This window comes from Ovis aries, chromosome 1, assembly GCF_016772045.2.
Source record: "Ovis aries strain OAR_USU_Benz2616 breed Rambouillet chromosome 1, ARS-UI_Ramb_v3.0, whole genome shotgun sequence".
Classification (NCBI taxonomy): Eukaryota; Metazoa; Chordata; class Mammalia; order Artiodactyla; family Bovidae; genus Ovis; species Ovis aries.
The window spans coordinates 178,500,427-178,514,545 of record NC_056054.1 but is presented as its reverse complement, the minus strand read 5'-3'; the positions used below and the strand labels follow the sequence as shown (position 1 = coordinate 178,514,545).

General features: G+C 39.4%; 1 protein-coding gene across 2 annotated transcripts in view; it reads left to right on the top strand.

The window, feature by feature from the left end:
* LOC101114747 (cell surface glycoprotein CD200 receptor 1) overlaps nucleotides 1–14,119 on the top strand; it is a 38,113-nt gene that overhangs the window by 11,111 nt on the left and 12,883 nt on the right. For both annotated transcript variants that reach the window (XM_042231364.2, XM_042231366.2), the window contains exons 2-3: nucleotides 2,991–3,305; nucleotides 3,421–3,672. In XM_042231364.2, the coding sequence (XP_042087298.1) occupies nucleotides 2,991–3,305; nucleotides 3,421–3,672 (567 nt within the window). The remainder of the gene's footprint in view (nucleotides 1–2,990; nucleotides 3,306–3,420; nucleotides 3,673–14,119) is intronic.

Sequence of the window (14,119 nt, the reverse complement as noted above, 5' to 3'; positions counted from 1 at the left end):
TTATGTATCTAAAATTGATTTCATCTACTTTTCTCTGCATATTTTCTAGCTTCAACAATTACTCATCTATGGACATAAAGCAGAGCACTGTTAACACTTTATCCAGAAGGCAGTATGCTTTTTTATTTTTTGAGGCCAGTACTGAAGCATGAAATGTTGAGCTTACTTAGAAACAGAGTCAATGGTCTGGACTGAGTGCCAGCCTCATGCCCAGTTGAAGAATATGGTGATCTGAACGCTGTGGGATAAGGAACCTGAATGACCCCACCTGTCCTCCCCTAAAGCAGTTCAATTCCACTGGAAGACTATGGAGTGTTCTCTATCAGGCACTGTGCTGGGCTTTGTGGGGAACATAAGATTAACAAGACTATCAAAGAGCCCCAAGGGAGCCCAGTTTTGTGGGGGAACCCAGCCATCAGGAGCTCAGCTATCAGACAGACAGAGGAGGTAAGCACTCATAGCAAGTGTATCAAGGGAGAAAGGGAGTGGTTAAGCACCAATGCTTTGGAAAGGGTTCACAGAGCATATAGCAGTAAACTGGGTCTTAAAGAAAGCATATTTAAATAGAAAAAAAGCAGTATACTGACCACCTTGGAGAGTGAAAACAATGTGAGAAATGACATAGAAATAGAATTGTACTTTGGTGTTTTTTCTGGAGTGTGGAGGCAATGAAGTCAAATGTAAAGTGAGTCAATGTGAAAAAGAGGGCTTTCAAAGCCAATATGAAGACATTTAAATTTGTCCTTTAGGCCATGAGAGATGTTTGCAGGGTTTTAGAGTTGAGGGAATGACATCTGTGTTGCAGAATGATATACTGGCGGCAGTGTAAGGTATGAACGGAAGAGAGAAGAGTTTTGAGACAGCGAGAGAAGTTAGGAGGCTTTTGCAGCAATCTAGGTGCACGGTGACAGGGACTTAACCTAGGGTATGGTAGTGAGAAGACAAAGGGAATGCCCCGAAGCCAACTGGAATTTGTCTGTGTGCATATTTATAGACAAGGGATGCAGAAAAGATGAGATATGACCGCTGATTTGGAAACAAAGATGAGACTCTATCCTCTATCTTCTCTGGGAAGTAGGAGGTAAAAATCACTGTAGCTGATCACAGGAATGTACAAAGAATATATCTGTAGGAGCCAAATCCATTGACTGTGGGGCTGGCTCTGGCCATTGTGTAAATTATCACAACAGGTGTGAAAATGAAAGAAGAGAATGAAGAAAGAGTGAAATACTAGCAATACCATAAGAACTATCATTATACGTGAAGGGTGATCGAAGTTCAGAGAATGGAAGAGGAAAGGACGTAAAATATCTGCCATGCTTGGAATCTTCACTGTTGGAGTTACTTCTTTGGATATTGTGCCCCTGTGCAACTGTGCTTATTTGACTAGCAAGTACGTTCCCTTAAAAAATCAGTCAGAACTTGAGGATAAATACTAGCAAAAACACTAAACTTAAACTGTTTACAAGGTAAAGTTCAAACTCCTGAGAACACAAAGGACATTAACACCTTGCTATCTCATCAGTCTCTTTATCTCTCTGGTGTTATCTTCATCATCTTTCCCTTGTGTACAGATCTGTTTACTCATACCCACTCTAGTTGTTTTCCACAAAGTTTTAATACTTTATATATTTCATGTGATTTCTTATGTAATTAGAAAGTTCTTGCTTGTATCTACATCTTTGACAAGAGGTTCCCTCTGGAAAGGAATATTGCTTGGAGTAATGGGAAGAATATGACTTGACAGCCTTCACTCTGCTTTTAAAACCCTCCATCTTCCTTCATTAGTTATGTGATCTTTATTTGGCTATAAAATGCAAGGACTTGAGTACATCTCTGAAGAGGCAGGTGACACCAGAAGATGAGAAGGGAGATATTAAATGCAGAGTTTAGTACAGACAAGCTTCATCCATATAAACTTCTTGTCCACTATAGCGGATTCTATTTATGAAGAAATAGCTGACGTGCACTTCTGTTAGAGGTGAGTTGTAACAGACACACCTAATGAGAGTATCTCACCAAATGCCTACCACGCACAGAAACATTATGTGAATTTATGGGAGAGAGTGACCTTTTAAATTGGAAAATATCTGTAGCTTTGCAGGGCTGAATTTTTACTTTAAAAGATGGACAAAGGGAAACTTTTTTTAAATTTAATTCTCATAGTTACATTTAATGTCCAGAAATAAAATCTGCAAGCAAAGTTCACAGTTGAACGGCCTGGTAGTATAACTGAATAGGAAAAAAGGATGGAAGGAAAGAAGGAAGAACAAGAGGGACGGAGTGAGGGAAGGAGGAAGGAAGGAAGATCTGTTGATGTTACTGACGTTGGGATTCTCCAAATGAAAAATAAACTTGAAAAGTCTCCAGCTTCTTTAAAAACTTCCCAGCTTGCTTAACCTGAATGCCACTCTACTTAAGGCTTGTCTGAAGTGCTGCTCTTAGGAATAGGCATTTAGTTCTGAGGTTGCTGATTTATTCTCTCATCAAAACTTAGGAAGAGACAAAACATCACTTATTATTCCCTTTTCTATCCTGGGGAGTATGAATTACAAGATAAATCTGCGAGTCTCTATCACCAAAAGATTAGATTTAGAACACTGTCTTATAGATTCTATTTTCTTATCTGTTTGTTTTATAGACATCAAATCTTCTGAACTAATAACACTTGAAAAATTTTGTTGCATATATAATTCATGTTGCTTTCTTAATGATCCATAATACAGGATGAAGTTGGTTAATCTTTGGATAAGTTTAATATTTTATATATTCTCCAGGCAAGGATACTGTAGTGAGTTACAATTTCCTTCTCCAGGGTTATATATATTTCATGAAATTTCTTGTTTAAGTCTAATATTTCTGGAATATGACCACCAGCAAAGTTCAAGTACAACTTCATGTAATATACTGTGAATTAATTTTAATGCATGAAGTTCTATAAAGAGCTTTTCTCTTATTATTTTCATGTTTGTGCCTGTGTGGGTGTTCAGTTAAAACTTCACTATCAGTACCAGTGAATACAAAAGCTGTGCTCACTTGCCCTCCTCTGCTGTGGCTAAGTGTGTTGGTAACATGGGAAATAGTCCTCAGAGACAAGCCGCACTGCTTCAGAGCCTACAGACGTGATACAAATCAGACCACAGGAGGAAACTGTACTGACAAGAGAATAACCTGGGCCTCTGGACCTGACGGGAATCCTGCCCTTCAGATCGATCCAGTGGCCATCACTCATGATGGGAATTACACGTGCCAAATAGCAACAAGTAATGGGAATTTCCAGCATGAGTATCACCTCCAAGTGTTAGGTAAGGAACATCATATATTTTGGTATTTCCAATCACTAGATTTGGGACTGAAACAAATCTCTGAATTCTATGTCCCAGGTTTTAAGACTGAAGCATTTCCCCTACATTTCTGCAGTGCCCCCTGAAGTGACCCTTGTTCAAACTGAGAAGGGAACTGCAGTGTGCAAGGCTGCTGTAGGGAAGCCGGCTGCACAGATCTCCTGGACCCCAGAGGGGGATTGTGCCACTGAGCAAGAGCCTTACTGGGGCAATGGCACAGTGACCGTCCAGAGTACTTGCCGCTGGGGTGGCCGCCATGTGCTGAACGTGTCCTGCTCTGTCTCCCACTTGACTGGCAACAAGAGTCTGTCCATAGAGCTGGATAAAGGTAAGTGCCTGTTTCTATAGTGAACTTGATGCTCAGTCTTTTTCTCTATAGAAAAAGCGAATAACCAAGCAGAAGGTAAGAAAACTTATGCTTCTAATTCAGAGATAGTCTCTAAAACTTAACTGAGTAATGCATTAGTATACTAGAGAAATTGTATTCCTTTATTAGATAGAAGGAATTAATTCAATAACTCCTTACTAATATATTCTCCTAATATCTTTTATTCTGGCACTGTGAAAGTACTTTGAGATTAATTATTTGTTGTTGCTGTTCAGCCACTCAGTTATGTCTGACTCTTTGCAACCCCATGGACTGCAGAACTCCAGGCTTCCCTGTCCTTCACCATCTCCCTGAGTTTATGCAAACTTATGTCCATTGAGTCAGTGATGCCATCCAACCATCTCATCCTCTGTCATCCTCTTCTCCTCCTGCCCTCAATCTTTCCCAGCATCAGAGTCTTTTCCAATGAGTTGGCTCTTTGCATCAGCTGATCAAAATATTGGAGCTTCAGATTCAGCATCAGTCCTTCCAATGAAGATTCAGTGTTGATTTGCTTTAGGATTGACTGGTTTGATCTCCTTGCTGTTCAAGGGACTCTCAAGAGTCTTCTCCAGCACCACAGTTTCACTCAGCTTTCTTTATGGTCCAACTCTCACATCCATACATGACTACTGGAAACACCATAGCTTTGATTATATGGAACTTTGTGGGCAAAGTGATGTCTCAGCTTTTTTATACGCTGTCTAGGTTCATCATAACTTTTCTTCCAAGGAGCAAGCGTCTTTTAATTTCATGGCGGCAGTCACCATCTGTGGTGATTTTGGAACCCAAGAAAATAAACTTTGTCACTGTTTCCATTTTTTCCCTATCTATTTGCCATGAAGTGATGGGACCAGGTGCCATGATCTTCATTTTTTGAATGTTGAGTTTTAAGCCAAACTTTTCACTATCCTCTTTCACCTTCAACAAGAGGCTCTTTAGTTCCTCTTTGCTTTCTGCCATTAGGGTGTTGTCATCTGCATATCTGAGGTTATTGCTATTTCTCCCAGCAATCTTGATTTTAACTTGAGCTTCATCCAGCCCAGCATTTCACCTAATGTACCCTGCATAGAAGTTAAATAAGCAGGGTGACAAAATACAGCCTTGACATACTCCTTTTGCAATTTTGAACCAGTTTGTTGTTTCATATCTGATTCTAACTGTTGCTTTTTGACCTGCTACAAGTTTCTCAGGAGTCAGGTAAGGTAGTCTGGTATTCCCATCTCTTTAAGAATGTTTCAGTTTGTTGTGATCCACACAGTCAAATGCTTTAGTGTAGTCAATGAAGCAGAAGTAGATGTTTTTTTTGAAATTCTCTTGCTTTTTCTATGATCCAACTGGCATTGGCAATTTAATCTCTGGTTCAGCCACCTTTTCTAAATGCAGCTAGTAGATCTGGAAGTTCTCAGTTCACCTATTGTTGAAGCCTATCTGGAAGGATTTTGAGCATTACCTTGCTAGCATGTGAAATGAGTGCAACTCTATGGTAGTTTGAATATTCTTTGGCATTGCCTTTTTTTGGGATTGGAATGAAAACTGACCTTTTCCAGTCCTGTGGCCACTGCTGAGGTCTCCAAATTTGCTGTAATATTGAGTGCAGCACTTTAACAGCATCATCTTTTAGGGTTTGAAATAGCTCAACTGGAATTCCATCACCTCCACTAGCTTTCTTCATAGTGATGTTTCCTAAGGCCCACTTGACTTCACATTCCAGAATGTCTGGCTCTAGGTGAGTGAGCACACCATCGTGGTTATCTGGGTCATGAAGATCTTTTTGTATAGCTCTTCAGTGTGTTCTTGCCACCTCTTCTTTATCTCCTGCTTCTGTTAGGTCCATACCTTTTATTGGTTCAAAATATCAATACTTATATATCATTTAACAATACTTATTCAGTAGATAGTCAAGAACAATAATAACTCTTTCCTGACATTTCATTTTTTATATTACTCACCCCTTTATTGCTACTCTGAGTAACAGAGTTTTCCTTCTCCCTTGCTGTCTGAAACCAATTCATTGATCAAACATTTTTTCAATGTTATTATGTATTTAAAGCTGGTGATACAGAGATGAAAAGACAAAATCCATTTCTTATTGTTCCAGGGAACATAATCTATTCATTAGGAGCAATGTCTTTGGTAACACATGGCTCTCATTTACCAAATGTGTAACTTTGAACAGTATTTAAATTCTCTGTCTGAACATTTTGTTTTTAACTGATATATAACATTATATTAGCTTCAGGTGTACAACATAATATTTAATGCTGTTTTTGTGACATGATCATCAAAATAGATCTAGTTAATGTCTCATGGTTTCTTCATCTGTTAAATAAGATAAAAGTACCCACCTCACAGAGTTATTATAATAGTATATGTGTTTAACATGGTGCCTAGGACAAAGTCAGTACTCAATAAATATTAGCTGCTGTACTTATTATATGAAAAATTATTAGCTATTATATTAATTATATCAATACATTAGATATTATACTCTTTATGACATTATTTAAAATAATATCTATTAATTATTCATCATAACATCTCTCATATTGATCTGTGTTTCTGCAACAGCTTTATACAGCATACAATTCGCCCATTTAAGGTGCATTATTCAATGGTCTTTGAACATAGTTGCAAAACCATCACTACAATCAATTTTAGAACATATTCATCACTTCAAAACAAAACCCTTTACCTTTTAGTTATCACTCCTTAATTCCAACATTCCTCTAGTTTTAGGCAATCACTTAATCTACTTTCTGTCACAACAGATTTTCCTATTTTGGACATTTCATATCAATGGAACTATACAGTATGTGGCCTTTGTGACTGGTTTCTTATACTTGGCATATTTTTTCAAGAATTACCCATGCTGGGATTTCCCTGGTGGTAAAGTGGTTAAGAATCCACCTGCTAATGCAGGGGACACTGGTTGGACCCATGGTCCAGGAACTAAGATCCCACATGCCTCAGGAAAACTAAGCCTGTATACTACAACTACTGAGCCCCATGCATTGTAGCTACTGAAGCCTTCACACCCTAGAGACTCTGCCTCACAAGAAAAGAAACCAATTCAATGAGAAGCCTGTGCACCACAACTAGAGAGTAGCCCCCACCTGCAGCAACTAGAGAAAGCCTCCATGCAGCAGCAACAACAAAAAGAATCACCCATGTTGTAGCATGTATCAGTACATTCACTTCTTTTTTATATATATTTACATTATTTATTTTAAATTAGGCTTTTGAAATGCAACAATATATGCTTTTCTCATCGTAGAACAAATTAAATACAGATAAGAAAACAGCCTGCATTTACCCTTCTGGATTTTAACATACAAATAGTCCATTATTCAGTGTAGAAAAATTAGGAAATATAGACAAGAAACAAACAAACAAACAAACATAATCCCAGCCCAAAATAACCATGGTTAACATTTTGGTGCATATCCTTTCACAAGTATATTTATACACACACACACACACACACACACACATATATATATATATGTATATATATATATATATGTCCACATATAGATAAATATGGGCTCCCCTGGTAGCTCAGACAGTAAAGAATCTGCCTGCATTGTGGGAGACCCAGGTTCAATCCCTGGGTTGGGAAGATCCCCTGGAGGAGGGCATGGCAACCCACTCCAGTATTCTTGCCTGGAGAATTCCATGGACAGAGGAGCCTGGCAGGCTACAGTCATGGGGTCGCAAAACAACAACAACAAATACATCTATATGTTTATATATTTCCCTCCAACCCCAGCAATTAACTTTGTGTGGGGACAGAGATTATAGGTTCTAACGGACAATACTGCTCCATGAGTTGATCTGTTGGACTAATTCCTGCTAGCTCAGGTATTATTAATACAGCTTTTAATTAATTGTTCCATTAATGTTTTACAACTTCTACTCATTCTAGTAGTGCAATAAAATATATAGAAAATATTTATATGAGTACATGCACTTCTAATCTTTATTTTCCAGTATCCATCTCCTTGTGATGGACAGAGAAGCCTGGAGCACTGCAGTTCATGGTGTTGCAAAGAGTTTGACACAACTTAGCGACTGAATGGCACCAGCCACAATCCATCTCCCACCAACTCTAGGCTCTTATTTTATACTTATTGATTCCAGACTGAATCATTTATACCCAGGCCCACCTGACCTTCTCTTCTGTAGACCAAACACTCACCCTGTACTCTATTTTCCTCTTCCATGTCCTCAGAAGCTTGGCTTCATTAATCATCCTTGCTCTCCTTTGTTCAGTCTTTTCTGTTTCACAAATCCTTTCCCTAAGCCTGATTATATAAACATGCCTGTTTTCCTTTCATACTTTAAACAAGATGCTATGAATTCTTCAACCTCTTAGCTCTTGCCTTTTACTCATATCCAATATTTGAAAAAGAGGATTCTAACAAGGTATTGATTTCTGAAATATACAAATGGCTCATACAGCTCAATATCAAAATAACAAACAACCCAATTGAAAAGTTAGCAGAAGACCTAAATAGACATTTCTTCAAAGGAGACATACAGATGACCAGTAGGCACATGAAAAGACACTCAACATTGCTAATTATTAGAGAAATGCAAATTAAAACTACAATGAGTTATTACCTCACACCAGTCAGAATGGCCATTATAAAAAAATCTGCAAATAATAAACACTGGAGAGGGTATGGAGAAAGGGAACCCTCCTACACTGCTGGTGGTAATGTAACTTGGTACAGCCACTAAGAACAGTGTAGAGATTCTGGTGGTAATGTAACTTCATACAGCCACTGAGAACAGTGTGGAGATTCATTAAAATTCACAATCCCACTCCTAGGCATATATCTGGAAACAATGGAAACTCTATCTTTGAAAAGATACATGTACTCCAATATTTATAGCACTATTTACAATAGCCAACATGGAAGCAATTTAACTACATATATACAATGGATTATTATTCAACCACAAAAAAGAATGAAATAATGCTATCTGCAGCAACATGGATGGACTTAAGAGATTATCATACTAAGTGAAGTAAGTTGGGCAGAGAAAGACAAATATATGGTATCACTTATGTGTAGAATCTTTAAAAAATGATATAAATGAACTTATTTACAAAATAGGAATAGACTTATAGACATAGAAAACAAATTTATGGTTCAGTCAGTTCAGTCGCTCAGTCATATCCGACTCTTTATGACCCCATGAATTGTAGCACGCCAGGCCTCCCTGTCCATCACCAACTCCCCGAGTTCACCCAAACTCATTTCCATTGAGTCTGTGATGCCATCCAGCCATCTCATCCTCTGTCGTCTTCCTCTCCTACTGCCCTCAATCTTTCACAGCATCAGGGTCTTTTCAAATGAGTCAGCTCTCCGCATCAGGTGGCCAAAATATTGGAGTTTCAGCTTTAACATCAGTCCCTCCAGTGAACACCCAGGACTGATCTCCTTTAGGATGGACTAGTTGGATCTCCTTGTAGTCCAAGGGACTCTCAAGAGTCTTCTCCAACACCACAGTTCAAAAGCATCAATTCTTCGGCACTCAGCTTTCTTTATAGTCCAACTCTCACATCCATACATGACTACTGGAAAAACCATAGCCTTGACTAGACAGACCTTTGTTGTCAAAGTAATGTCTCTGCTTTTTAATATGTTGTTTAGATTGGTCATAACTTTCCTTCCAAGGAGTAAGCATCTTTTAATTTTATGGCTGCAGTCACCATCTGCAGTGATTTTGGAGCCCCGAAAAACAAAGTCAGCCACTGTTTCCACTGTTTCCCCATCTATTTCCCATGAAGTGATGGGACCGGATTTCATTATCTTAGTTTTCTGAATGTTGAGCATTAAGCCAACTTTTTCACTCTCCTCTTTCACTTTCATCAAAAAGCTCTTTAGTTCTTCTTCACTTTCTGCTATAAGGGTGGTGTCATCTGCATATCTGTGGTTACTGATATTTCTCCCGGCAATCTTGATTCCAGTTTGTGCTTCCTCCAGCCCAGCATTTCTCATGATGTACTCTGCATATAAGTTAAATAAGCAGGGTGACAATATACAGCTTTGACGCACTCCTTTTCCTATTTGGAACCAGTCTGTTGTTCCATGTCCAGTTCTAACTGTTGCTTCCTGACCTGTTTACCGGTTTCTCAAGAGGCAAGTCAGGTGGTCTGGCAATTAAGTTAATTTATGGTTACCAAATGGGAAAGCATGGGGGAGGGATAAGTTAGGAGTTTGAGATTAAGAGATACAGACTACTATATATAAAACAGCGAAAAAAGAAGGAACCACTGTATATAATAGGGAACTATATTCAGTATCTTGTAATAATGTATAGTGGAAAAGAGTCTCAAGAAGTATATACATAAATCTGAATCACTTTGCTGTATACCTGAAACTAAAATGACATTGTAAATCAACTACATTTCAATTTAAAAAATCTAAAAAAGGAGAATTTTATATTCACTGTCTTTTCTATGCCACCTCACATCTGCTCCTTAAATCACATACATCTCTTTGCACATGAAATGTTCTAACAGAAGGTACTAAAGTTCTCTCAGACGCCAAATAAAACAGAAAATTTTTATTCCTTTTTATTAATTAGCTTCTTTATGATATTTGATGTGGTCTGGCCTCCCTTTTCATCTGTTTTCCTTCCATATTCACTTTGTTCTCTTATTAACTTATAGCCAACTTATTAGTCTTCTTTAATAGATACATTTTCAACTACTCATTCCAAGAAGGAAGGTATTTCAATGCATTCCATCACTGACTCTCTTCTCTCTTCATTTTTACATCTTTTCCTTGAGGGATCTCATCGGGACCCATGACTTCAGCCACATCTAATTCTTGACTCTTAAATCTGTATTTTGAGCCCAGATTTCTTTCCTTGGCTCATTGTTGTCATTTTCGTCACTAAGTTGTGTCTGATTCTTTTGCAGCTCCATGGACTGTAGACTGCCAGGCTCCTCTATCCATGGGATTTCCCAGGCAAGAATGCTTGAGTGGGTTGTCATTTCCTTCTCCAGGAGATCTTCCTGACTGAGGGATCGAGCCCAGGACTCCTGTACTGCCAGTGGATTCTTTACCGTTGAGCCACCAGGGAAGCCCCTCTCCTTAGCTACCCATGATCAAAATCAATTTCTAATTGACCAGCTTCACCCAAATGCATCAGAGGCACCTCAACGTGTATATATTCTGAACCATAATTCCTCTACTTTAGTTCAGATGGTAAAGAATCTGCCGGCAATGCGGGAGACCCAGGTTCAATCTCTGGTTTGAGAAGACCCCTGGAGACAGGAATGGCACCACCCACTGCAGTATTCTTGCCTGGAGAATTCCATGGACAGAGGAGCCTGCTACAGTCCATGGTGTCACAAAGTCAGATAGGACTGAGGGACTAACACCCCTTCTGAAGCTCCACACCTCTATTTTATGTCTTGATAAACGAATCAAGCCAGAAAATTAAAGACATCATCCTACAATAGCACTCTTTCTTATTTCTTATAATGAAAATCAGTTCCTATCTTTCACTGATTCTGCTTTAAATTTTTTCTTAAATCCAGACCTTTTTCTTTCTTCTGACTGCACTAATTGAGCACATGATCATCTCTTTCCAGGGTTATTTCATTGCCCTTGTAACAGGTCTTCTGGCCCTAACTTACCTTCCTCCATTCTCCTACACTGTGGCCAGTGACTTCCAAGATGAAAAACAGGCTGCTCCCCTACTTAAATGTGCCCAGGGCCTTCTCTTTGCCACTTGGAAAGTTAAACCCTTTCGGCCTGGTGCTCTGCTTTCTTCATATCTTGCTAGTCTCCAGCATGTACCCTAAGCATGTGGGCCTCTTTGGGCTCCTCAAAAGTGTTATCCTCTTTTAGTCCTCTCCTCTTTACAAGCAATTTCTACCTATTTACAGTGTACTTCTTTCCCCAACTCTCTTTCTATTCCATTCAATCAATTCCTGTTGAAGTTTTAAGACAATTTGATATAATTCTTCTGCAATAACTTCTTTTGCCCTGCAGTTTGGTTAACTGTTCCTTCTCTGTGCTCACATAATGCCTCATGCATTCAGAAAATATTTATTAAAAAGATACATGTACAAAAGCAAAGATACCATTGCTAAATTCAGTCCTGAAAGAATGATACACTAGCAGAATTCAAATTGTAGTGTTATGCCCAGAGTCCGAGTCCCCAAAACTGAGAGAATAAGACGTCCACAGCAATGCAAAAGCATAAAGGGGTTTATTACTAGCTTGATCCAGGGCCCAGGTTTCATGCAGCACAGTGGAATCCGACAAGGGCCCCGAGTTCTGAATCAAATATACTTTTATACAGACGGTTCTTTGTTTCTGTAACAGCATAGCTGATTGGTTAAACCGTACGCGCGCGGGACTTTTAAACCTCGCATCCCTATCTGGATTGGCTCGGGTCTGGCGCGGGCAGGGGGCTACGGGGATTTTTCTGATTGGTCTAGCTACACTGCCTGCGGGTCTGCCCCTTAGAGCCTGTCCTGGCTTCAGTTTAGTCCTAACATTCCCCCCTGTCTTCAGCTACATAGAGGAATCTTCCTTTTTATTTTGGGGCAGGGCCTGATACTGTTGCCTCAGTACCATCAGTTGGATGGTACTGACGAGGTCTTTTATAAAGGCAACAAGCTTAGTTATTATGCATGGACCAAAAGTAAGTATTAATAGTAGCACTATTAGAGGGCTCACCAGGGTAGAAATTAGCATTGTTAACCACAGGGACTGTTGGAACCAGAACTCAAATTAATTTTGAGACATTTTTTTTCTTTTTTTGATTTAGCCCTTTTTTTTATCTTGGCCAGGGACTCCCTGATTATCCCTGAGTGATTTACATAAAAACAATGTTTTTCCCTTAACACAGCACCTAGGCCCCCTGAGAGACTTCATACTCAAGATACTTTTTGGGAATTGGGGCGGAGGTCTCTTTCTTCTGTAATTTCTTCCTGCTGTGCATGGGCATAGGCCTGCCTAGCAGAGCAGAAGTCTCTCTCTACCTGATCTAAGTTGGGGTTTTTCACATCTGAAAGCAGCTTTTATCCTTGTAGTTGCAGCAATTTAGTTGGTCCCTCTCAGAGATGAAATAGACAAGGGCCAAACAAGAGACCTAACAGGATGGTCATCTCTGGTCCCTGGAAACAGAAGGCAACATTTGCGGTGAGGGTTACAGGGTTTGTGACCCCTTCTGATTGGTTGGTGGCGACGCAACAGAGCTGTGCTCCAGGAATCTTGTATTCAGTCTGAAGTCTTTTACCTGGGTGGGGGCTCAAAGACATTGTTATGCATATTTCTTTGAGTAGGAACCAGGACTCTGTCTGGAGGCTGTACCAACCTTTGATGGTTTCTGTTTTTGTATCCCCTCCCTTCCCTGATTAGCAATTATTTGAATCTATGCTTTGGAATTCAGGGAAGGCCAAGGAGGCTGAACAAAGTCTATATCCTACAGATAAGAAATGGAGAACACAGAGCAGATCTGTACTCCAGAGCCCCACAGAGTCCCGCTCAGTTTTAATTTTAGGGAACTAGGCAACAATGACTACGATAACTTTCTGTCAAAATGGGGCATAAGACTGCCCCAGCTTGGAGCATAGACACTGAATTGGAAGTATTTCTGAGTTCCAAGTTTTAGATCTGAGTCTTGTATGATTAAAATCCTAATCTCATTTCTTTTTAGAAGAATAGGTCTGAAACCCAGTCTGGACGTGGCACTTCAGGGAGACTTGTAGCCATGTAGCCAGTTGTCTAGTTTTATAAAAAGTAAGGTTAGTAGCTTCCAGCAGACATTGTTTTGAAAATGGTGGCATCCAAGCCTGACACGACTCAGAAAACTCAAGTGTTTAGCAATACAAGGTCTAATCTGAAAGTACACTCATAGCAACACTTAGTTATTTCCCAGGATATCTGAACCATAGCTATTCCATTTTGACTTTTAATTGTAAACTATTGTTTAATAGCCAAAGCAGATTTTACCGTTAATGACAGTGTTTTTCTAGATATGAGAAGATGTAAGAATTGAGGCTCATAAAATCTTTTCCTGAAAAGATCTAACTATCTGATGGCCTGTTTTGCCAGTTTTTCCCAGAGCACAGAGTACCTCATTTCTGATTTTTACCCTGAACTCCTTTCAGGGGCGTTGAAAGTCAGCAGTTGCAGCGGCCATGGTTTAATCTTTGTAGATGCAGATGGCGAGTGTCAGTCTTCAGTTGGCAGAGCCCCTTTTGCTCATAAACTTGACCATGATTATGAGGGGGGCACTTCATGACCATTTTATCCCAGGGTGCTGAGAGTGTCCATTTTCAGGTAAACAGGCCACTCAATGTGCTGTTACTGGACTAGGCCATGAAACAGTATCTAAAATTCTCTGGACCACCTGTCTTACTAGCTTT